The 26,882-nt window shown below is 40.6% G+C and overlaps 1 protein-coding gene across 1 annotated transcript in view; it reads right to left on the bottom strand.

Annotated features, from left to right (window-relative positions):
• Positions 1 to 5,649: 5,649 nt before the first annotated feature.
• COL9A2 (collagen type IX alpha 2 chain) overlaps positions 5,650 to 26,882 on the bottom strand; it is a 92,832-nt gene continuing 71,599 nt past the window's right edge. The window contains exons 22-32 of the mRNA XM_040337100.1: positions 23,402 to 23,455; positions 23,160 to 23,213; positions 21,135 to 21,206; positions 18,811 to 18,846; positions 18,679 to 18,723; positions 16,113 to 16,145; positions 15,865 to 16,011; positions 15,628 to 15,682; positions 13,095 to 13,283; positions 7,598 to 7,675; positions 5,650 to 7,084 (exon numbers count right to left, since the gene is read on the bottom strand). Coding sequence (XP_040193034.1) covers positions 6,888 to 7,084; positions 7,598 to 7,675; positions 13,095 to 13,283; positions 15,628 to 15,682; positions 15,865 to 16,011; positions 16,113 to 16,145; positions 18,679 to 18,723; positions 18,811 to 18,846; positions 21,135 to 21,206; positions 23,160 to 23,213; positions 23,402 to 23,455 — 960 coding nt within the window. The 3' untranslated portion in view covers positions 5,650 to 6,887. The remainder of the gene's footprint in view (positions 7,085 to 7,597; positions 7,676 to 13,094; positions 13,284 to 15,627; positions 15,683 to 15,864; positions 16,012 to 16,112; positions 16,146 to 18,678; positions 18,724 to 18,810; positions 18,847 to 21,134; positions 21,207 to 23,159; positions 23,214 to 23,401; positions 23,456 to 26,882) is intronic.

Below are 26,882 nucleotides of genomic sequence, written 5' to 3'. Positions count from 1 at the left end.
TCTAAGAGGGCTGCAAAAAGATTTTTATGTATTAGTAGCTCACAGGGAACTGGGTGAAGCTAAAAAAAAAGGAAACCCATAATAGTTTTGTGGTGTGCTATGCTGAGTGAGAAACATTGAATGACAACAGACTCGAGTGGAGTTACCATGAGGAGTCAGGTTAAAATGGGATTTGTGCATGCATAGTCAGCTTCTGGAGCATGGTGTGGATTGGTTTATGGTTAGCTGGGTGTAAAGGAGGTAGGGGAAAAATTGAGTTGTTGGGAGAGAGAGTAACCTGTGATGGCGAGTCTGAGATGATAGATGGGTTTTGTAGTTATCTGTGACATCAGTACCTTTGACAGAACTAGAGAGGTCTTCCATTGACTGGATGTCTTTGATGTGGTGAAGCCATTGTTAGATTGTAGACTGGGATTCGTTGTAGCTGGATTCTTGCTACTTATTGCTGATGGAGCAGTTGTAAAAGAATATAAAATTATTCAAATCTAAAATTTCAAAAGAGTTTTCCAGTAGATGTATAAGAAAGCAAATTCTTAACTGGACAAGCAGTCAGACTCCAGGGCAAGGCTTTAAGGTAGTCCAAGTGTTAGATAATTCACAGGGGTCCAAAATGAGAAAATTAGGCTCATTGAAGCCCCAGAACCACTCTAAAAGTGTAATGATACCAATAATATTTTAGTGTAATATAAATCGTGATAGTATAATACAATTGCCTTTTTTTTTTTTTAACATTATCACAAAATACACGCAGGGGGCTGTGTTTTCATTGCTTGATATCAGCTTCAGCAGAGAAATACATTCACTATCTATGTAGGCTGTGTTAGGCAGGGCAGAGCAGAGCTGGGGAGGGGGCTGGAGCTGACTATGGGAGATAAAGGCACACTGTGGATTGGCATGGCATCCTGTAAATCCAACAAGGAAATATTGTTACACAAACTGACCACACCACCATTGATCTGCTTCCATGTCTGTTGTGTCCAAATTACAACATGGATGAATTAGAACTGGCAGAATGTGCAGTTGCTCCAGACTTTAGTAAATGAGGTAAAGCTTCACTTTGCAAAGAATACCCAATCACGTGCAATGGAAATGAAAAAAAAAAACAGCCTTTTTGCTTGCATATGGTTGGATGTTGGAAATCAGCAGAGCTTTTCCTCATTTACTAAGCTCTGAAGCAACTGCTCTCGCAGAGTACAAATGCACTTTGCAAAGTGCACAGTCTATTTTCCTTTAGTAAATCAACCCCACAGACTCATAGAGAAAATATTTTTGAATTAATGTTACCCCAAACATTTTGAGGTAACATTAATCCAACCCAGTTTACAGGCGACCCATAAATAATAGACTGCCAAATGTGTTTGTTAAAGTTTGCAATACTCCACAAATATATTATGACAAGATCCAGACAATTTTGGCAGGATTTAGTGACATACATCCAAGTGCCTATTAGAATGCTTAACCTAGTATTACTCATTCTGTAAAAGTAAAACTCACAGCAACCGCAGGAAAAACTACACCCCGACTTTGCTTTATTCTTCTCTTGCGTCAGAAATTCTTATTTTCTCAGTTATTTATAAAATAATCATTTACACAGATTTACATTTGGAGGAACATTATAGGCTTGGCACATGAGATTTGACATCTCAGGACTGAATGAAGGCAATTCATTGCTTACAACCATCCAAGGACAAGTTGAATATCTTCCATTGAAAAAAAATAATAAAATACAAACACACACATAAATTACAGTTTTACAAGCTCATGTGTCAGAAGTATTGTACCTTAAATTTAATTAGACTAAGTAGAAAAGGGAAAAATAATGTGAGGTAAATTTGAATAATGGACAATGTTAAGGAAAAAATTGCATTATAATTGAACAATAAATCACAATGTTTGAAACTTTTGAAGACTATAAAAGAAAGAACCTATACCTCTAACCTCCATTAACACAGACATCTGGTGATTTATCTCTCACTAAAACTTCTTACCTTTTTCTAAGACACAAACATCAGTTCACTGAACACCCCCCTGATACTTTAATTCTAACATTGGAAGCCAGAGATCTCTATGTAGTATATATACATTATCCCATCTCCACATGTGAAATTTAACAACACTACATAAGACATACACATTTCCAGAAATAGATACAAATACAGAGTTTAGAGTTTTAAATACAATAATCATTGTTTAGCTTCTTTACAAAAATGCAAGAAAACAGAATTAGCTATCACAGCAACCAAACATGTTTCTTGTGCAGGTTAGAAAATGAAAGTAACCTTAGATTGGTTACTAATGGGTTATCATTTTTTTATATGGCTTGTGTTTTTGTTATAGGACTAAGAGCCTTTGTCGACAGGCTTTGGACTTGTGTCAATGGCATTATGCTAACATCAGTTTGAGATTGAGTTTCTAAGATCATTCGGAATTCATTGACAGGTACATTCGACCTGCAGGTGGCCTCTTTTTTACTCGCATTTGACCTACTTCTAGCAGGTTTTGTATTCCTATTGACTTGTATGGGTATTCAAAACCTGTCTGAAGTGAACAAAAGCCTTTAGACACAGGGCCTAAAAATGCATTTGTAAGGCATGTTTTGCGTACAAAAGAGATGGTTTGCCTTTGTTGAAACAGTTATGCCTTTGACGATGAAGATCTTAAATGATATCATAAAATAGGCATAAAATTACAGTCAAACATCTGAAAATGCAATTCCTTTAGGTCTCTTTTGCATGGGAGCAAGGGGGTATTAAAAATAAGTGGTTGATCTGTGTTTTTCCTGCACCCTCACCACCCAGCTAAAACCTAACATGGCAGCCAAAGGGGTTCATATACATGGTTCACAGCTACTGCAAATTTAACTCAGCATGTCCAATTTGACAGGCAGGACAGCCTGCTGTCTGTCAAACTCACATTTTTTAGTCAATAGGCCAATGAGCCAATGTTTGTCTCACAGCTGTCGTCCTGTAATACCGTGCAAAATCCAATTTTGGCTGTAAAAGAAAAAAAATGTCAGTACCGTCTACTGAATGCCTGCATTCCTTTTCACAGCCCACTCTCAGGCCTTGTACACAGGACCGAGTTTCTCTGCAAAAACCAGCAAGAAACTTGCTGGGAGATATTTTTTTGCCGAGGAAACCGGTCGTGTGTACATTTTTGTCGAGGAAACTGTCGAGAAACTCAACGAGCCAAAAAGAGAGCAAGTTCTCTATTTCCTCGATGGGAATGGAGAAACTTGCCTTGTCGAGTTCCTCGACAGCCTTACAAGGAACTCGACGAGGAAAACGATGTGTTTTGAGTTCCTCGGTCGTGTGTACGAGGCTTCAGGCTGGGTTAACACCGCAGCATGGAGCGTCTCACAGCAGGGGTCCGGTGTGCCCACATTCACTGTTTCAGGTCCGATCTCAACCTGAATTTTTGGCTGAATTCGGACCTGAAACAGACCAGAAGATGCACAGGACTCCTGTGTAATTTGCACCGGAGCCACTCCAGAGATGTGTGAACCGGTTCCATAGAGAGCCGGTCACAATCTCCTGACAAATTGGACGCATCCAATTGGCAATATTGTGAACCCAGCCCAAAATGTATCTGTTCGTGGGGGGGGAATTAACACTGTTATCCATGTGAAAAGGGGCCTTAGGCAGGCCATAGACAATGAGAATTTCTTTCCTGCAATCGCGGGTTGCAGGAAAGAAAGTTGCACCATTTCCCCATCAACACAGACAGGGAAATCTCTCCTGCAAAGCAATTGTCTTCTCATGGGGGGGCGGCATTGGGGTGGGGGAAGCCTGTATGGCCGTGTATGGCCAGCCTTAGGCTGGTGCTAAAGCTTTGTAAATTGAGCCTCTTGGGTGGAGTTTTTCACAAAACCAATTTTGCAATATGAGGGCGACATTTGTCTCAGGCACCACATAACCACCACAAGATACAAACTAAATACATAAAGTTGAATTTCTGCAGAAATGCAAAAATAAATAATTGGGGCATGCATAACAACACAAAGGACAGCATGAAAACACAAAGAGACAAAGAGACAAACAAGAAACAGGCAACATACAGGCAGAAACAATACAAACTATAAGCATGGCATACAAAACAAAAAGCACAAACCATAAAACGTGTGTGGATAACTATAAACTATCTGGTATTTGCACCAAATTGATTCCATCATCTACACCCAAGATACATTTAACAGGGAAACACAAGACACATTTAACAGGGACGTGATGTAACATACAGTATAACATGTTAAACAGAACAGACAACACATACATTCTAAACACACAAGACTGTTATTTTAAGCATAAGCAGACAGTGGGGGTTATTTACTAAGGCAAATCCACTTGAAATTGCACTGAATGTGCACTTGGATGTGCAGTCGCTGTATATCAGAGGGGTAGATCTGAAATGAGGGGAAGCTCTGCTGATTTTATTATCCAATCATGTGCAAGCTAAAATGTTTTTTATTTTCCTTGCATGTCCCCCTCGGATCTACAGAGACTGCACTTCCAAGTGCACTTTGCACTTGTAGTTTGCACTTGTTGTGCAAAGTGGATTTGCCTTTAGTAAATAACCCCCAGTATGTTGATGTCTTTACTACTAACAGGATATACAAAACACAACACAGAAACATAAAGGACATGCACAATACTACTGGGTCTTTTTTAATAATACAGAGCAAAGGGATATAGTATACTGTAAGCTATAGCAAACAACCAGATGTTAACGTTCAATAGTTGAACTGTACAATACTGATAAATACAGATATCTGATTGGTTGCTAAGTTTCTGCACACTATAGCTCTATGTTATCTTATATAGACCCGTATAGCTCAAGAATAAAACAATTTAGTAACAAAAACATGTAGTACATACATTACAAACAGGACATATAGTTCAAGATGGAGATGCCAAAAGCACACATCAGACAGGAAAAGGTAATACATAACTGTAGCATTGCCATGAATGCATATCACATTACATGATAACAGGATAAGCACAAACCTCTGGCTAAAAAGTAAAAGGTCCAAACATTAAACAAAACATGAAGTTTCTACCATACACTTAGGACATGTAACAGAAAAGTAAATTGTTTATGTTATTACAGGGATATGCATAAAGCATCATTGATAAAGCATATCATTGGAACATTTTAAAACCCAATAGCTTGGGATTAACCTATCCCTTGTTTAAAACAGATTGGGCCAGTCCAGATATACTAAAGTACAAAGGGAGGTGATGTGTGTGAAGTAAAGTGTTCACGCCAACCATCCAATCACGTGGATGAGATTTATGAAATAAAATTGTGCACCTCCGAGTGGATGCTTGAAGTGAACCCATGTGTTCTTCTCTACAGTGTACTTCAACTCACTTTACTAATTAAGTCTATTCATTTTAATTTGCTGAAAATGAAACATTTGACAAGGTACTGAGCTATTAAAATGTTCCAGTATAACTAAGGATGAAAAGTGCACATGCAAACGAGAAGCACAGACAGCACCAATCAAAGCAATGTGATCACCTGTCTGTTATAGATTTACATAGCTAGAAAAGAAGCACATAGAGGAGGGACAAGACAACATGAAGTCAAGAATAGACAGAACTCACACATAACACTAGCAGGATAGAAGGCAATAGTGACACATGTAAATCAGGTACCGGTATGTATTTTTTGATTCACATTTTGGCATATATACAAAGCATCCTCTGCTAAAGACAGAGTGCATGAAAACGAAGAATAATTACATTTATATCCACCAATCAGACAAGTATTGGTTTCATTTTCAAACCTGCACTAGGAAAATGTAAATTTCTAATTACTTGTAGAAGGATAAAAACTCTTTGTCATGTTGTTCTAAATTCTAATAATACTGATGACACATTATGCTCATCAATTATTGTATTAGAAAATGTAGTACAAATAGCAGTGATGCATAATAACATGTAGCAACTAATCAGAAATTGGCGTTAAACGTTTTTTTGTACTTGAACAAATGAAAATTGAATTGTGTCTGGTTGCTGTGGGTTCTGCTCTTTATATTGATAATATAAAAACATGTTAGTTTGTTCAGGATCTGTGCAAAATGCAAACAAGTATATCTATTGTCATCTTTTTTAAAGATTGTGGGTCCCTTAAAATGAGCTTTAAACCTTGGTCGATGGCTTTTACAATAATTTAAGGCATATGTCCTGTATGTGTTAGCACTGTCAATGATTGTTACAAAGGTCATCACCAACAACAAATATTGCATAGTAATTATGGTTATCCAGATGCCAAGATATGATAGAAAGTATCTGGAATCATAATGCATCGTAGGACAGATCTTTATTACTCTATGTGAGCCCAAACCTGCATTTACAAAAGGCAAGATTGACCCAACAACAGTCAATATTTTAGGCCTGTAGCTTAGTCACCCAGGCCCAAATAACACTATCTTTCAGGTCTTCCTTGACAGTTCCAGGACTTTATGTAGATATTTTGGCAATCTATAATATAACTGAGTAGAGTATTGCTTCACATGTCAGACATGGGTTCTGACTTTTGGACAATATATTCTTCCAGGGCAATCAGGTGAATTTTCCAAAATTAAGTATATAAGAAAGGATGGTGCTGAGGTCAGTGTTTAGGAGGAAAGTGGTTGATTGCACATTGCCGACAATTTATGATGGCTTTTCTGAGTGTAAGAACATTTCTATTTTGTTCCTCCATTGGCCATGCCAAAGTTGATGGTTATATAATTCCCAATAACTTCCCTTGCATCAGAAGGACCCTTAGAATGGTGTACTTGGGGTGTGGGCCCTTATAGCAAGGAATAGGTTCCTTTTGATGTTATTTTTCATAATTCAGTCTTTTTGTCCTAGAAGTATTTTATAGGGTGAGTGGGATTTTTAACCTTTGACGACACCGGGCTCAGTCAGAGAAGCTGGAGCATATGCAGATGCTGCCAAACATGCTGCTGCCTCACAAAATCCGGGGAGACCTGCGTGACCAGGCAACCCAGGTCTGCCAGCCTCTCCTGCTGTTCCCTCTGGACCTCTTTCTCCATCTTTTCCATTAATGGCGTGACCAGGTATACCAGGGAAACCTGACGACAAGACACATATATTAGTGGACATTACACACTGTATAATGGCATTGTTTCCTTAAACGCTCCTAGTTTTACAGTTTGTCTATTTGTAAATGAGTATGTAAGTTGAATCATGGGGGGAGATTTACTAAAACTGGAGAATGGAAAATCCGGTTCAACTTTACATAAAAACCAATCCGCTTCCAGGTTTTATTGTGAAAGCTTAATTGAAAAAGCTGAAGTTAAAAGCTGATTGGCTACTATGCACAGCTGTACCAGGTTCTGAGTGCTCCAATTTTAGTAAATCCCCCTCATAGGGTCAGGCTGAGATAGTTTAATAAATGGGTAACAATGAAAATTACACTAACAGGATGCTTGATTACTCTGGAACTCAACTGCAAACAGAAATCTGGAAAAAATGCAAACACTACAAGCCACCCAAAGCTTTTTTATAGAGTTGTAGGAGTAACTGAAACTTGCAGTAACAAAAAGAATATCTTGACTATAACCCAGTGTTTATTATAAACTCACCTGGAATACCATGGGGTCCAGGCATACCCTGGTGGCCACGTCCTGTGTCGCCACGGTCTCCCTTTTCTCCTCGTCTTCCTGTTAATAAGAAAGGATCACATACTATATAAAAGCGTACACTAGAAATACTCAGTATGCTTTTGTTTAATGACATTCCTCTAAGCCAAGCTGAACCCCAGGCAGATATAATGTAAATGACACAGATGTTTGCACTTTAGTATTTTGTAATACATCATTACAATTATTATTTTTTTATTTTACTCAATTTGACTTGGAATCAGCCTTTTGCAGTCCCCTGTACATAAAAGCTTGCTGCAGAGCTGTGCAAATCTCAGAACTGGATAAGAAAATAAAGATCCTTTGGCAGATAAAAGAGCTCTCTTATAAGTATTTATTCTGCGTATTTAGCTTGTGCCTGGAGTTCAAGTATATATAGAAATACTATTTATGTGTACATCTGAAAAAAGTGACTGAAGTTTACCATGTTTTAAAGGTGGTATCTACATGGGGTGCATCGCCACATAGCCTAAAGCCCCGTGCACACGATTGGACATTTGTCCGACCAAAATCACATCGGAATTCCGACGATATTCCATCAGAGTAAAAGAGAACATTCTTGATGTAAACTCTGATGGAATTCATCGGAATTTCCAATGGAAATACTCTGATGGGGCATACACACTGTCAGAATTTCCGATGGAAAAAGTCAGTCAGACTTTTTCCATCGGAAATTCCGATCGTGTGTACAGGGCTAAAGAGGTAACTTATTTTCTCCTTTTCAATCTGCATAGTAAAGCATAGTAAAGCATCTTTTGTTCCCTTGAAAGCAGACATGACCAGAGAGGTATCTACAATCAGTAACACATGCTGGGCGCTATATAGATACCTTATTCTGATCTGCAATCACAGTTCCGGCTTTTGTATGCCGAGAGCTGCAAAAGAGGCTGATGCTTGAAGGTGAAAAGGTGTGTCACAATAAACGATGTCCTTTAGGAACATCCACCTTTCACCATACTCACCAATCAATAAGGCATAATCAGGGGCGGACGGACAACCCATGGGGCCCCTGGGCAATATAAGATTATGGGGCTCCCGGGCTTACAGATGGCCACCATGCCAGGAGGCAGTGCAGAGGCGGAGCAGCTACAATCTTGGGATTTTCACATCAAAAGCATGTCGGTTTCGGACATATCAGGGACAGATGTAAAAAAACACAGTTTTTATGATACTGTCCCTGGTTTTACTGAGCCTGGCAACCCTGATGGGGCCCCCTAGTGGCATGGGGCCCTCGGGCAGTGGTCAGTCCGCCCCTGGGCATAATTGTAAACTCTACATAGACCAAAGCTGTCCCTGACATGAATAACCCCAGGCTAAAGGTTCCCAGTTCAAACAGTGGGGTAATATGATGCACTCTGGATATGCACTATGAATATGACTGTATATTACTACCAGATGGGTATAGGGTAGGTTACTGAACTGGGCAATAAAACAAATCCATATAAATCAATAAATCCGTTTAAGAAAAACAATATGCTGTCCTTGGAAGGCTGCCAGCTCAAAAGTTAGAAGAGACTCTGGAACATAGAAAGGGACAAAAAATTGCGCCTTCTAAGTGTAGAAAGCTCACTTTTTAATTAATAATGTAGAAACACTCACAAACGAGCGATATTATCCAGCATTGTGTATAATTGTATCTTCCACACTGTCCCGGGATGATGCCTGGCGTCACTGGCTGATGGTAAAGGTCCGTGATCAGGCCGCGATCTGGCCGCACAGTTGGTTCCCAGTGCTTCCGGATAGCTGGATCGGAGATCAACGGTACACAGCGACGACGTCACTTCCGGGTACAAGGTCAGCGAGTGACACCAGGCATCATTCCAGGACAGTGCAGGAGATAACATTATTCACAATGCTGGATAAAATTGCTTGTTTGTGAGTGTTTTATGTTCATTTTTAGTAATTAAATAGTAAACTTACTACACTTAGTAGGTGCGCTTTTTGTCCCTTTCAAAGGTTCCTAGTTCGCCACTGCATCTTGCCATGGAGATACTAGCCCCCATGTGTGGTGTGCAGGGCAGGTACTGGAGTAAGAGCTATATTTAAAACTTACTGTACATGTGATATTCCAGCTCTTTACCAACTGTCGTATATGCCTAAATAGGCTGCATGTGGTTGTAGAATTTCAGAGGGATGAATTGCCCAAAAATAAAGTTTTTATAAATATACCCCATTTTGTTCCCTGAAGTTTCCCAATTCCACGTTATGCCTTTAAATGGACACTTTGGTACTAATAAATAAGTAATGCAATGTTATTGCCTTCTGAACCGTCAATGAATATGTATATAGTTTGCTGAAAATGCCTGTACCAATCACATGATGTTCAAATAAACAATTTCTGGTTTGCTCTGAACTATCAAAAAGCTCATTTGCAACTTTGATGCGGCTTTGATGCTGCTTAGTGGATGATGGCATCCAGCTAGCTTTTTCTATCTTTAAATAGAATTTCTAAGTAATGCTAGAATCTATTTTATAATGCTTATGAAATTGGTAGCTGATATCATCATTATTTTATAATAAATAGTAGTATTGGAAACATACAGAAATATCAGCATGACTTAGGCCCCATACACACCATAGAATCTATCCGCAGATAAATCCCATCAAATGGGTTTGAGCGGATAGATCCTATGGTGTGTACACGCCAGCGGATCTTTATCCGCGGATATATCTCCCCTGGGATGGATTCCAGCAGATCGGATATTCGCTGACATGCTGAACAAATCCATCTGCTGGAATCCATCCCAACGGATGGATCCGTTCGTCTGTACAGACTCACCAGATCCATCCGTCCAAAGGGATTCCCCGCACGCGTCGTAATGATTTGACGCATGCGTGGAATTCCTTATATGACAGCGTCCCGCCCGTCGCCGCGTCATAATCGCGGCGACGGCGCGACACGTCATCGCCAGAGGATTTCCGCGCGGATTTCAATGCGATGGTGAGTACACTCCATCGCATAGAAATCTGCGGAAATCTTTGAGAGGATTTATCCGTGGAAACGGTCCGCTGGACCGTATCCGCGGATAAATTCTCTCATGTGTATGGGGCCTTAGGTTATTTCTGTTTTACTTCAATATATCTGATCGATTTACTACCTATATTATATCTTATAATTAATCCCTGGTTGTTTAATGATTTGAAACATTGTGCTACTACAGATATTTGTCTTTGTTTGCCTTATATTGGATCTCTACTGTATAATCAAGCATATTTTGTTGGCCATCTCTGAAGATTATCCCTTTATTTTTTTTATAGTTATTTTATTAGCACAAATTTACACAGTACTTTTACATCAGTCCCTGTGACCATCTGAAGCCTCGTACACACGACCGAGTTTCTCAGTAAAAACCAGCAAGAAACTTGCTGGGAGATATTTTTTTGCCGAGGAAACCGGTCGTGTGTACATTTTCGTCAAGGAAACTGTCGAGAAACTCGACGAGCCAAAAAGAGAGCAAGTTCTCTATTTCCTCGACGGGAATGGAGAAGCTTGGCTTGTCGAGTTCCTCGGCAGCCTAACAAGGAACTCGACGAGGAAAACGATGTGTTTCGCCCCTCGAGTTCCTCGGTCGTGTGTACAAGGCTTGAGATTTGTATCACATACATACCCGCACACCCGATATAGGGATTCATTGACAGTCCAGAACATGCAAGCTTCATGCAGATAGGGTCCTAACCAGAATTTGAACTGGGAACCCATGTGCTGCAAGGTAGAAGTGCTAACCTGCCCCTTGTGCTGTATTAATATTGGTTACAGCAAGAAAACATAATGCATTTCATTATATTATATTGTAAGGGGGACAGGCTCAGCTGGTAGTAGCAACAGTACACTATGCATGTGACAGGGGCACAAATTGGAGAGTATGGAAAGTTGTTTGTTTATTGAATCCATTAACACACACACACACAATGACAATATCTCTTCTCCTATGCTCAAATACAATACAACACCCTTCTCACTCAGTTCTCAGGAATGCACTTTGCCAGTAAAACTTCCAGCACAAAATTAATCAGCTGATCGGACTGTAAGATTTACACTGAGTTGACCTTATGTTTCATAAGACCTTTAACGAATGAACGAATCATGTCAAATTCATTCGTTATTTTCGCTATAATTTCTTTCGTATTAGTTGAAATTTGTTACTTTTTTCTTTAGACATGCGGATGCATCCAAATGTCCGAAAGATGCAAAATTCAGCTGAATTTCAATTCATTATGAAACTAATTGCACATGTCTACTGCTGATGAGAAAAGGTATTTAGCAGTTTATATTTACTAAAATAATTGTATTTACATGTTCTGTGTACTGTGAGAGACCAGATATAGTGAATGCAGGGTCCTGGGTTTAGTAACACTTTAAATGTCGATTGTGTAAGGTTTCTGTCATATCAGGTTGTCAGCAATAAAAAAGTAGCTTGTCAGTAAATTTTCTAGGTTTTGTCAGTAAAAAAATGTTGTGGGGGATTGGCAACCCTTCTCACTGCCTCCCAACTGAAGCTTTTCAGCCTGTCTGGTGTTTAGTCTTGGAATTAGATGGGGCATGATCTCATGACTTCTATGCTAAGTCATCTCAAACGCTATTAAACCACACCCCTTTAAGCCTTGCCCAAGTTTATTTGCAATTTAAACCACACCCACTTTCATTGTGGCACGCTATGCACATCGTACTCACGTTTCCTCTAGATCTAGGGCCCACTTTATGTTCTTGCACACAGGCCCACTGATTTCATAGAACGTCCCTGCATAACTAATAGAGTTGTTGTAGGTAAAATGTTCTGACTTTTCCATCTGCATGCTTGTTCTTAATCAGGAATTCAAAAAATACAGATGCCAGACAACTAGCATTTTTAGAAGAAGCTCAAAAAGTGCTTTCACTTTTTTAACCTGATATTTTGACCTGATAATATCTACCAAGATTCACTATTAACTTATGTCTGTAGTTGCCTTCTGTCCACACAAATTGGACTAAAAGTGGAAGGTTTATAAAAATAAAATAAAAATTAGGCATAATCTCATCCATTTTGACTCAACCATAAGGCCCCGTACACACGGCCGAGGAACTCGACGTGCCAAACACATCGAGTTCCTCGGCCAGTTCAGCCCTGAAGCCGCCGAGGAGCTCAGCGGGCCGAGAGCTCCCATAGAACAACGAGGAAATAGAGAACATGTTCTCTATTTTCTCGACGAGTTCCTCGGCGGCTCCATCGGGCCGAAAGTGTACAGACGACAGAGTTTCTCGGCAGAATCAGGCTCTGACCGAGTTTCTCGCCGAATTCTGCCGAGAAACTCTGTCGTGTGTACGAGGCCTCAGTGTGGTCACAGTGACATTTATTTTACTGTTGACTGTGGGTAATGAGCTGAAATAGTTTTCTTCAAGACCTAAATGTGTAGCTGCATACAAGGCCAATTGATAGGTCTGTGTAAATCTGAGTTCACCAACCTTTGGGTCCTGTGTTTCCAATTTGACCCATCACTCCAATAATTCCAGGGATGCCACGTGGTCCATGATGTCCATGGGGTCCTTGCTCTCCAGGAGGTCCTGGTGGTCCTGGGGGTCCAGGTGGTCCCACAACGCCAGCTCCTCCTAGGGCAGCTCTCTTAGCGCTGACAGCCACCTCTGCTAGTTGCTCTTTTGTAGAAATTAGCAGCAAAATGTAGAAGATATACATGAAAAAATAAATATGACAATAAACCAAACTAAATCAGTAATATATGCTACTTATTACGCTAGCATACAAAGATGTAGACTGTTTGCTCATAATATTTTCTTATATAGTACAGTATTCATCAGTCTCCTACTTTAGTGATTTGGGCACACTTGCAGCTCTGTGTATTGCTAAATTCCGACATACACCGTGAAGTGACAAAGCTTTAGCAACTATTTTTGTAATTACTTTTGTTGCAATCATGCAATATAGTATAAATTGCTCCAAAAAGTGATCAGAAGCAGTGGCTTCAATATTCCTTAAAGCTACACAAAATATGCCAGAACAGCAGATTTCTTGTTCATATGCTAGAAGCATTTTACAGTATATACATAAGTATGCAGCTAAATACTGCAGAAACAGCTATTAATGTGCAAAAAACACTTAAGGCAAATACCTTTATTTTGTAAAGAATACCTAATACCCAATCACATACAAGAACATGTTTGCAAAAGAATTGGAATGTCAGATGGAAAGTCAGCAGAGCTTCCCTTCATTTACTAAGCTCTAGAGCAACTGCAATTTGTAAAGCGCACTTGCAAAGTGCACAGTCTGTTTGCCTTTTGTAAATGAGCTCCTTGATGTTTGCACCATTCAGAGTTTTTTTTATGTTATAGAACCACTTCATTCCAGAGTTGATGTGTGTATACATTTTAACCACTTTGAGCCTGCTATATAAATGAAAGACGTCTCCCGGCGCTCAATTGCCGGGAGGGGATACCTGGACGTCCTCCTGTTTACTTGTTCACGCGTGCCGCCGTGGGCGCGCATCGGGGAAAATCTGTGTTGGCCAATCACAGCGGCCATTTAGCACTCGATCGGGGTGTCCAATGAGAGATGATCTCATACGTAAACATATGAGATCATCTCTCATTGCCGGCTCTCCCTCCTCACACAGAGACCTCGTGTGAGGAGGGAGAGCGACCTGTGCTGCAGCATGAGTGAACACTACATAAATACAGTGCCCATAGTACCTATCAGTGCCACCTGTCCCCCAGTGAAACCTATCAGTGCCATCTGTCCCCAGTGCAACCTATCAGTGCCATCTGTCCCCAGTGCCACATGTCCCCAGTGCCACATGCCATCTGTTATCAGTGTCACGTGTCATCAGTGCCACGTATCAGTGTCATCTGTCATCAGTTCCACGTATTAGTGCCATCTGTCATCAGTGCCACGTATTAGTGCCATCTGTCATCAGTGCCACGTATTAGTGCCATCTATCTGAGATAGGCCGCCAATACATCAGATGTGATCAATTTGTTATGAGCCTTGTAGACTCTCTAACTTTCACACAGACCAAATAATATCCACTAATTTGGGTTATGTTTACCAAAGATATGTAGCAGTATAAATTGTGGCCAAAAATGAATGAAGTAAAATTAATAATTTGCAAAATTATATCACAGAAACTAAGAAAAATTTGTTTTTTTCAGAATTTTCGGTCTTTTTTCATTTATAGAGCAAAAAATAAAAAACCCAGTGGTGATAAAATATCACCAAAAGAAAGTTCTATTTGTATGAAATAAAAGGACAAAAAATTCATTTGGGTACAGTATTACATGACTGTAAAATTCAAATTGTGAGAGCACTGAAAGCTGAAAATTGGTCTGGGCAGGAGGGCAAGTGGTTAAGATGCAGATTCATAACCAGTCATTGGCTACCAATGTGATGTAGTATATATACTTCCAGTAGTAGTACTATATATAATTCCAAGTCTAGTACTCAGGTGACCAATTATATTTCCAGGTTATTTTATAGCCTTCAGTCTAATATGGTGCGGTGTTGTGACTAGTGACTCCTAAAAGTCATATCTAGCATGAAGTCTAATATCCAAAGCTACATGTACTGACAGGGGTAAAAACCATGATACTGCTTCTATTCTCTGGAAATGAATAGTTACCAACTGATTAGAGTAAAAAAAAAACTGCTAGGGAGCATACACACGGCCAGTTTTCCCGACCAAAAGAAAACATGACAGTTTTCCCATTGGGAAAACCGGTTGTGTGTACGATGCATAAGAATGTTTTTTTTACAATACCTTTGTTATTTCTTTGTATGAGTCTACACCAAAAATTTTTGTACACCACTAAGAAAGTGGCCATTGTATATGACCCAATGCTTCATTTGTCTGCCAAAGTAGACAAGCAAATAATTCCAATACAAAGCCTAAAAGAAAAGCTCCTTACTATTCTACAATAAGAAAACTGCTCAAGAAAATACAGTAATCTTCCCTGTAAACTGTATAGATGTTCATTAAAGATTTCTCACCTTGCAACATTTTTAGAACCACATCAATAATGTGTTGATCTCCAGCATCTCTGCCCTGCAAATAAAAAAACATTGTCAGGTAGGGCGCTGTGCATGATTCATAGATACTTTGAGGATTGATGCTGAATTGCCTTTTTTTTTTAACATACTGTACATTACATTGTGCTAGTAAAAATGCATTCCTTTATCACTCAAACTGATTCTGTAAACTTGCTAATGAATTCAAATGTTACATACTGGATTTCCTGGTCGTCCTGGCATTCCAGGGACTCCCCTCTCTCCGTTATGACCTCTTGGTCCAGGTAGTCCTGCTAGTCCTTGTACTCCAGGCTGGCCAGGATCTCCGGTTGGTCCTGTGTAGCCCAGTTCTCCATATACACCTTGCTATGGAAAGAGAAAAGAAAAACTGAAATGAAGCTTTGTTAATAAAAACATACAGATAAAAAGTTGTATGTTAATCTCATATACAATAATATTAATCTCACCTGGCCTTTAGGACCTGGCTCACCAGAATCCCCCTGTAGAATACAAAAACATTTTTTTTAGCATTATGTACTTTTCTGTGTAACCTGTAAGACCAACCTAAACACATTTTTTTTTTCATAAAATGGGGAACAGTATAAACCTTATTATTACTATGTGCTTTCCATTGCTATCTGTGCCCCTGTTAAAGAGATTTCCTCTCATTTTCACAATTTCACAGAGGCCAAAAGTAATAAGAAATTACTCTAATTTACACAGAGACCAAAAACCCAGAATAGAGATTATTTTGCCCATCCATAACATTTATCAGATATAGTAACCAATAGGGTAATAGGTGCCAAACTCAAATATGAATCATATCAATGCCCATATATTTAGAATGGGGTAGCTAACAAGCTAAGACAGGTATGATGGTCAAGTTGTCTGTAAAGTTTAGTGTATGAGTATTGGTTCTTCATTTTAGATCCCAGTATTTTTTTAGAACAATTAAAATAAAGACTACATGTTGTATTCATAGAATTGCTAATTGTCTAACAAATTACAGATGAGCCCTTGGGCAATCCTAAAAACGTAAACAAATTCTCACTCTTAAAATCCGAATTCTGAGATTAAAAATCCGAATTCTGAGTTTCAAGGTCAGAATTCCTAGATTCAAAGTCAATTTCTGAGATTCAAAATTTAATTTCTGAGATTCAAAATCAGAATTCTGTGATCAAAAATCAGAATTATGTGATCAAAACTTAGAATTCTGAGATTAGCAGTGAAAATTATGAGTTTCCTTGGATATTTAATCTCAAAATTCTGACTTTGATCTCAGAATTCATTTTTTTAACTCAGAATTCTAGCTTTTAAACTCAGTTTAAACAGAGATTTCTGACATTAAAAGTCAGAATTGTGTTTCAAAAATTTATTTTAGGACTGCCCCAGGCCTCTTCCATAACTAAATAACTTCACTCTACAGCAATAAAAGCTCATTAGAGTTTCCTCCCTTCCCTGCTATAGCCATATCTGAAATAAATCATGATTTGAACTTTGATGCATAATTATAAAAATGTGCCAGATACATGTATGTGATGACTTGGTGACTGTGTAATTGTAAGGAACTCATTTTATATTGTCTGATTCTTAGTATTTACTTAAAGCATTTTCCTAAAGTGAACCTGTGGTCAGGCTATGAACATTTTCTTAACAAGGCTGCATTCACACTTTTAGCATTTTAAATCGCAGGCAGAATTGCCACAAATCTGCCTGCGATTTGAAAGTGCTGATGTGTGAATGGCAAATCACAGGACTTCCATTTGACATGGCATTCATTTGAATGACACCTAAAATCTCGGCAAGAAGCATGTCGCCCAGAAGTAGCTCCTGCACATATTTTGGGGTGACATGCTTTCCGCAATGCGTGATGCAGCGATTGTAGCGCAATGCATTGCACTAGACCCGTGCCGTGATTTGAGGAGTCGTTCAATTGAATGGCATGTCAAATGTGAGTCCCGCGATTTGCCATTCACACATCAGTGCTTTCAAATCGTGGGCAGATTCATGGCAAATCTGCCTGTGGTTCAAAAGGCTGAAGTGTGAATTCAGCCTAAGTGAGCTTTGAAATAAGCCCTAATTGACCTCTGGAGCTACAGGCACTGTGAATCAATTCATCCTCAAAATCCTCACAGCAGAAGCCTTGAAATGGTTTAAGTCCTTCTTTCAGCAGCTCAGCTCACCCTGATTTACCCTCCAAGAAGGAACTCAACAGCCATCTAATCTCTGTAAGAACAGAGGGAGCCAGCTTAAAACTGGGCACTTTTACTGGGCACCCCCTTCCTGACTAGGCCAATTTTCAGCAATCAGTGCTGTCACAATTTGAATGACAATTGCACCGTCATGCAGCACTATAACTTATTGACATTTTTATCATTTTTTTGAGACAGATAAGGCTTACTTTTGGTGTTATTTAATCACCACTGGGTTTTTTATTTTTTGATAAACAAATTAAAAAGTACCAAAAACTTTTTTTTGCTTCTGTTATAAAATTTTGCAAATAAGTAATTTTTCTTCTTCACTGATGCGCACTGATAGGCTGCACTGATGGGCATTAATGGGCACTGGTTGGTGGCACAGATATGCTGCACTGATGGGCACTGATATGCTGCACTAATGAATACTAATGAGGAATGAAATTCTGATGACAGGCATTTGTTTACATGGGGCCTCTGTGATTGGATCTTTACCTCGATCTGTGATCAGCTATGTCCAAGGGACACAGTGATCACAGAGCGCACCTGATGCGTGCCCCGAAGACATGCAGGGGGCGGGATTTTGGGAGGGCATTAATAGATGCCCTTCCAGAACTGGATGACCATGCTGTAGCCATATTTTGAAGGAAGGTTTCATGACTAGGTTCATTTCCAGGACTAGAACTATGCACCGACAGTGAACAAGGACAAAACTCATTAATGAACATTCCTGGAAATGCCACTGTAAATGTGACACAAGACAGCATGGCACCAATACCCCACAAGAGAATGGCATATATTCTAAAAAGGACTATGATGACTGATCAGAACTACTAACCTTTTCTCCTTTCTCTCCAGCCAAACCTTCAACTCCCGGGTCCCCCTGAAAAAGAAACAATATATTGTGAGCAGGCGTGGTTAGGTAAAGATAAAAAGGGATAGTAATTTAATAAAGGTATAAACCCCTTACCACGTCACCCTTTCCTCCAATCTTTCCTAGGAAACCCTGTAAAGAGAAGATGGATATATGAGTAAGTCTAGTGTAGGAGACAAACGCATCCATATGCTACATAAGATAAAATAAAATAAGCTTAAATTTCAGCAAATACTATACATGAGCTATAGCAACATTCAAAATGGTTTACACTTGTGTCATTTCATTAATGCATTGATTCAGTTTACAGGTGATGATAGAGGCTACAGCAGTAAACTAGTGTTCTAGAACTTATAGCCAATGGTCAGATCCAATCAATGTTTTCATTCCTGGTTTCCCTGTAAATTGTGCATAAACTGAAAAATGGCAACACTCATATTACCCATGCCAGGAACTCAGACTAAAGAAAGCATCTTCTGTTCAAACTGCTGAGAAATTTGTGACTGAACAATCTTTTCAGATGCAATGAATACTTTTATCCGTACCATTATATTTATGGGCACACTTTAGTCTACTGAGAAATAAAACAATAGTTGTATTGGGGTCCCAGTGCTATTGTTTTGAATAGATGATAAATAAAGTATTTTCAGTGTGTTTATACAGCTCCTACTCACAATAAAAGTTTCAGTCATATGACTCATTGAAAATAATGCATTTCTTATGTAGCTGTTAAGAGAGGAGTAGAGTAATTGCATTCTGTGCAGAATGATATTAATCTATCCTCTATATTTATGACAAAAACAAAAATATGAAAGAACACACTTAAAAAAAATCTAAAAGGTATATTTAAAGCATGTTAAAGTGGATGTAAACCCGGAAAAAAAATATTATTTTGGCTAGCACAATGTATAGTATAGGATTTCAGATCATCTGTGCCCAGTCTTGCCACAAAGAGTTAATCCAGCTCTGAGCAATCCTCGTATGTTTTTTCAGTTAGAAAAAACAAACAGAGAAAACCTTGTCTGTTCTTCACCCCTGCTGTGAGTGACAGGTGATTTACATATGTCATGCAAGAGCCTGAGAAGTCATGTGGTTACTTTTCTGGGTTTTGACTGGATGTTAGTGATCATAGCAGAATTTAGTGTGAGAAATACACAGGAGAAAATGCACGTTGACAAAGGGAGTGTAGAGGTGGACGGGGAGTCTACTGACATTACGACTCCACCCACCAAGCTCCAGACAACAGACCCACCCACAAAATCTGCAGTTTTTCAGTTCTTATAACAGACAGAGGGGAGACATTTGACAGGTAAGGATACATGCAGGAGGCATGTATATCCTTATAGATCAGCACTATGGCAGGAGATTAGAAAGGATGATAGTGGGTTTATATCCACTTTAAACACTGTAATGATAATTTAAAGGGTATATAAACCCAAGTATAATAAGTATAATCATTTAAAGGGTGTCTAAACCCAAGTACAAAAATAAAATAATAATATTTTGCAGCTTTCCAGTTCTAAGATGTGGTGGCTGCAATGGGTTCCTTTTTTGCAGACCTTTTTTCCTTTATTTTTACCTAGTGATCCTGCCGGTAACATGCTTCCTGTCTCATGGTGACAACACTCACTCATCATACTTTATCTCTAGCAAATATGTGTTGCCACCTTGGGGCAGGATCACAGAACACCTTACCCTCTTCTCTTCTACATAACATAAGGATAAGGGGCCAGATTCAGAGACAAATACGTTGCGCAGCGGCGGCGTAACGTATCCCATTTACGTTACACCGCCGCAAGTTTACAGCGTAAGTGCCTGATTCACAAAGCACTTACCTGTAAACTTGCGGCGGTGTAACGTAAATCTGCTCGGCGCAAGCCCGCCTAGTTCAAATGGGGCGGGCACCATTTAAATTAGGCGTGTTCCCGCGCCGAACGTACTGCACATGCTCCGTCAGGAAAATTACCCGACGTGCATTGCGCTAAATGACGTCGCCAGGACGTCATTGGTTTCGACGTTAACGTAAATGGTGTCCAGCGCCATTCACGGACGACTTACGCAAACGACGTGATTTTTCAAATTTCGAAGCGGGAACGACGGCCATACTTAACATTGGCTAGTCCACCTAGAGGGCAGCCTTAGTTGTACGCGGCGTATCTCGACGGAAACAACGTAAAGTTAGAGCGACGGGTAAAGCGGACGTTCGTGAATCGCCGTAACTAGTCATTTGCATATTCTACGCCGACCGCAATGGAATCGCCACCTAGCGGCCGGCCTAGAATTGCATCCTAACATCCGACGGTGTAAGTCAATTACACCTGTCGGATCTACACAATACTTTTCCTTCAAATAAAATATATGCTACATAACAAATACAATAAAATATGATTCTGAATAATACCAGATTATCATAACATTACCTTGTCTCCTTTTACTCCAGTAATACCCTGTGGTCCTGGTATTCCAGGAGGTCCTTGCTCACCCTTTACTCCCTGTATGAAAGAAAACATTTTTCATGTGAAATCAAATAAGTTATACCGATTTTTCATTATCCTATGAAGCACAATATTTCCAATCCATGTAAGTATTTTATAATATGTTATCATAGCTTTAATGTAGTTTGCAGACAAGTTACGATCGGCAGATGACATTAAAGTGGTTGTAAACCTTTGAGGTTTTTTTTTTTTCTTTTTATAAAAAAAACAAATATGCATATACTTACCTGCTTTGTGCAATAGTTTTTCATAGAGCAACCCTGATCCTCTTCATCAGGAGATAATTGGGTGTGTCTGTATATATACTATGTATCTTTTTGTTTGTGAATATGTATCCCCTTACTCATTTACAGGGGCAGGCTGGATATCTGAAGGCCCCCTTATTATAAAAGGAGCTTTGAGATTCCAATAGGCTACCCAAAGACCCCCACATTCACCAGGCCAGGGATGTGGGGAAAAGGTCCTTGTCCCCATTAACATGGAAATAACGTGCTATGGGCATATGGTTCAGGATGGGGAGGCACGCTTTACTGCCCCTTCTTTTCTGCCAACCAAGTACAGATTTGTAGGAAACCCCAGGCAACCCCCTCAAAATCTTAAAGTGGAGTTCCACCCATTAATATAACATTACATCAGTAGTTTTAAAAAAATGTCATTAGTCCTTTAAGAAAAAAATATATTTTTTTAGATGCCTTCAAAGTGTTGTTGCTAGGCAGAATAGTTAATCTTCCCTCTTCCTGCACCTAGGTGCTTAAGCTTCCTAACCTACACCGCACAGACTCCTGGGAATGTAGTGGGTGTAACTTTCCAGGAGTCTGTGCTGCACAAGCAATGTAATCGTTTTCAGATCAGGTTTCAGCACCTGTACTGTCCAAGTCACATGATTCTTCGAGACTGGGGAGTCTCGAAGAATCATGTGACTTGGACAGTACAGGTGCTGAAACCTGATCTGAAAACTATTACATTGCTTGTGCAGCACTGAGCATGTGCAAGGCTGAAATCCAGGAAGTCATACAGTCTGGCTTCATGATGCCCACACTTAAGATGGCCCCAGTCAATTTCTATTTTATAAAGTGTCTAAATGCTGTAACAACCTAACAAAACGGACCTTATTTTACAGACTAACTTTACTAGAATACATTAAGCTTGTGTATTACATGGGTATTTATATTTAAAAAGTAAAATTGTGGCCGGAACTCCGCTTTAACTAGACCCAAGAGATCTGATATTAGAAATTTTGCATGGGGTACAGCCCTCATTTCACTCCTGAACAATACCAATCCATATGTGATAAAGAAGAAGAAAAAAATATATCATTCCCCCTTAAAAATCCATGCCAGACCCTTATCCAAGTAGGCATCCTGGTTGGACTTGGAATGGGAGGGCCATGAAGCGTGCAGCCCCCCTTTCTCCTAGAGCATACCAGGCCACATGTTCCCAACATTGAGAGGGTACCGTGCTAGGGGTTGCCCTGGCAAAGTACTTTGCCCCATGTCGCAGATTAGAGCCAGGGTTTGGTGAACGCACAAGCCAGTACACTCATCACAAGTAAAATATCCTGCACGGGTCTCCTAACATCTTATGTTAGTATAAGGCTGTGGTAGGCAACCTGGGGCCCTCCAGCTGTTGTGAAACTACATTTCCCATAAGGCATTGCAAGGTTGGCAATTACATTTACTCTCAGAGGCATGATGGGCGTTGTAGTTCTGCAACAGCTGGAGGGCCCCAGGTATAAGGATTTTTTTAAAGGCTATGTGCCCTCTAGTGCTATAAAACCACAACAGCATCAAGTACCTTTCAATAATACAATCTGAGTGTTACTGTCTGTTAGTACATTTTTTTTCCCCCTAAATACAGTAAATACATATTTTTTAAGTGTTACAGAAAAACTGTATCATCTTTAAATTTTGTAAAGATCTGATATTTTTATGCTGTTCTATTTCTACTCACCGCTTTTCCTTCAACACCACCTGGTCCAACCTGTCCTCTTTCACCACGATCCCCCTATAATAAAAAAAAAAAAATACATTATTACCTTTTGTAACAGTAATTATAGAGAATACTGAAAATGTTAAGCTATAAAACTTAGCGTTCCATACGCTCATAGTAAAATGCTAGGAAGCACAGATCAACATAAAAATTCTTGACTTTAATTATTAGAAATATTAGAGTCAAATATTAAACATACTTACTTTTATACCTACAATACCCCTGGGGCCAACTTCTCCTGGTGGACCCCTTTCTCCCTGAAAGACAAAAATATTACTTACTAGAAGAGAAAAATACCATATGAAAACAGCATTGGGACATGCTTGTATGTTTTACATTCTCCATTTTTAGAAATTCTATTTGTTGTAGCAGTATTAGTAATGTATAGAATTCTGAATTATGTAGACAATCAAATCCAATAAAAGCAGTGAATATAGTCACATTATTTTTTTTCCCTATTAATTAATTATTAAGTGTTTTTCTTAGTGAGTAACATGCTGTAATACAGTGTGATTCAGTTTTCAATCACAAAGCACGTTCTGCTTTTATAGAAAGTAATTGTATGCACTGTATATATATATTATAATAGTCTTATCTCAACCATCAGTGCAAATAAAGCAACTAAGCTCAACTAAGGTCAGAATTATCTTACCAAGTATAATAATACAAAAGTTACTTAAAAAGGAACTGCAGTCTGTTCACATAATTTTGTAATAAAAACATCTTTGCCATTCTGAAGCCTCCCTCCAACCACTTTGCATTATTTTATATATACTGCGATTCTGTACTTGCCAAATATGCTGCAGAAATCTCCCTCCACGGAGTCTGGCTGCAATCGTTTTAACTGTGGACAGGTGAAGCTGCCGCCTGTTCACTTCTTGGATTTACACAGACACACAGAGGCACGCCTCCAGATCTGCAGCTCTCATTGGCCCTATTATGACTCATACCCCCTCCCTCCCTGGCAAACTCTCACAAGAGTGAGAGAGAGAGAGAGAGCTGTGCATTCTGACATAAGCCTAGGATTTTTACCGGACAAGAAACAGGAAGTGAACTGTATAAGGTATTTACTGGCAGAACAAAAATGTTTTACAATCCAAAGTTAAAGCAAAAAGGGCAGCAGATTTCATAGATGGAAAGATGAAAAAATGACTGAAGTTCCGCTTTACAAAATCGATTCCATCTTCAACTTTAATAGGCTGAATACCCTCCTAGGCTAGCTTCTAATATCAGAAATTGGTAAATTGTGCGCCAATATAAGTATAAATAAAATAAAATAAGTATTAAGCTGCTCCCCAAAAAATCAGTGTACCTGAAATATATAGTGGCAAAGGAAGAGGGTAGGGGGCGTTGGTTAAAATTGTTAAGTTGTGCTAAACATCATGGGCCAAATTCCCAAAAACGTAGCCTAACTTAAATTTCAGCAGTTAAGTTACACGGCCTTAAAATTTCTACCTAAGTGCCCGATCCACAAAGCACTTACCTAGAAATTACACGCCGTGTAACTTAAGTGCCTCCGTCGCAAGGCGGTCCTCCTCTCCGGGGGGCGATTACTATTTAAATGAGGCGCGCTCCCGCGCCGGCCGTACTGCGCATGCGTGTGACGTAATTTTCCCGACGTGCAGCGCGCGAACGTAATTTACGCCGGGCTTTGTGGATTGCGACGGGACAATAAAGTTGCGCCGGGAAGACAAAAAAAAAAAGAAAAATTGACAGCGTCGCTCGGCATGCATTCCTGAGAGGGAGAACTCCATGCCAATTTTCAAAGAAAAAACCGGCATGGGTTCCCCCCCCAGGAGCATACCAGGCCCTTAGGTCTGGTATGGGTTGTAAGGAGACCCCCCCTATGCCAAAAAATCGACGTAGGGGGTCCCCCTACAATCCATACCAGACCTGTATCCAAAGCACGCTACCCGGCCGGTCAGGAAAGGGAGTGGGGACGAGCGAGCGCCCCCCCCCCTCCTGAGCCGTGCCAGGCCGCATGCCCTCAACATGGGGGGGTTGGGTGCTCTGGGGCAGGGGGGCGCACTGCGGCCCCCCCCACCCCAGAGCACCCTGTCCCCATGTTGATGAGGACAGGACCTCTTCCCGACAACCCTTGCCGTTGGTTGTCGGGGTCTGCGGGCGGGGGCTTATCGGAATCTGGGAGTCCCCTCAAATAAGGGGGCCCCCAGATACTGGCCCCCCACCCTAAGTGAATGGATATGGGGTACATCGTACCCCTACCCATTCACCTGGAGGCAAAGTGATAGTTATTAAACACACAACACAAGGGGTTTTTAAAATCATTTATTAGTCTGCTCCGGGGGCCCCCCCTGTCTTCTTTAGCTCTAATACCAGGGAGGGCTTCTTCTTCCGCTCTCCGGGGGTCTTCTCCGCTCTCCGGGGGGGGCTTCTTCTTCCGCTCTCCGGGGGGGGTCTTCTCCGCTCTCCGGGGGTCTTCTTCTATCTTCGCCGCTCTCCGCTGTTGACTCGGCGCACCCCGGTTCTTCTGCAGCTGTCCGGTGCCTTCTCCTTCAGCGCTGGCTGCCTGCTATCTTCGTGTGTTAGCTCAATTACTAGCAGGCAGCCAGCGCGGTCTTCTGTGACGTCATGTTCTTCTCTTCTGTTCTTCTCCCCTCTTCCGATGTTGACACGACGCCTCTTCTCACTGCAATGATGGAAGCGCGCCTTGCATCCCATTTATATAGGCATCACCGTCCCATCATGCTCCGGTAGGTACCCACGTGGGACGGTGATGCCTATATAAATGGGATGCAAGGCGCGCTTCCATCATTGCAGTGAGAAGAGGCGACGTGTCAACATCGGAAGAGGGGAGAAGAACAGAAGAGAAGAACATGACGCCCGCAGACCCCGACAACCAACGGCAAGGGTTGTCGGGAAGAGGTCCTGTCCTCATCAACATGGGGACAGGGTGCTCTGGGGTGGGGGGGCCCGCAGTGCGCCCCCCTGCCCCAGAGCACCCAACCCCCCCATGTTGAGGGCATGCGGCCTGGCATGGCTCAGGAGGGGGGGGCGCTCGCTCGTCCCCACTCCCTTTCCTGACCGGCCGGGTAGCGTGCTTTGGATACGGGTCTGGTATGGATTGTAGGGGGACCCCCTACGTCGATTTTTCGGCGTATGGGGGGGCTCCTTACAACCCATACCAGACCTAAGGGCCTGGTATGCTCCTGGGGGGGAACCCATGCCGGTTTTGATTTTACAAATTGCCGTGGAGTTCTCCCTCGGGAATGCATACCAAATGCCGTCGCTTGAATGGGCTTTTACATGGTGTGACTAACTTTCCACATTGTAAAACCAGCCCTAGTTTTGCGCAAGCAAATCGGAACTTACGCAGAAATCACAATGCTTAAAAGCTTTGTGGATCTGCTTAAGTCCTCATTTGCATACTCAAAGCGGCATTTCAATGAGAAATGCCCCCAGCGGCGGATGCGGTACTGCATCCTAAGATCTGACCATGTAAGTGTCTTACACATGTCAGATTTTCTGCCTAACTTTGGAAAAAGCCTTTTGAGGATCGTTTCCAAAGTTAGGCACAGAGATAAGCAGGCTGAACAGCAGTTCCGCCTGCGTATCTCTTTTGAGAATTTGGCCCCATATACATAGTGTAAATTACATAAATAAATGAGTATAAGATGACTTGAAATAGTAAATTTTCTCACATTAGTTTGTATATTTACTCAG

The sequence above is a fragment of the Rana temporaria genome, chromosome 2 (assembly GCF_905171775.1).
Source record: "Rana temporaria chromosome 2, aRanTem1.1, whole genome shotgun sequence".
NCBI lineage: Eukaryota > Metazoa > Chordata > Amphibia > Anura > Ranidae > Rana > Rana temporaria.
The sequence above is the reverse complement of the archived record's forward strand: the minus strand, read 5'-3'. Positions and strand labels throughout refer to the sequence as shown.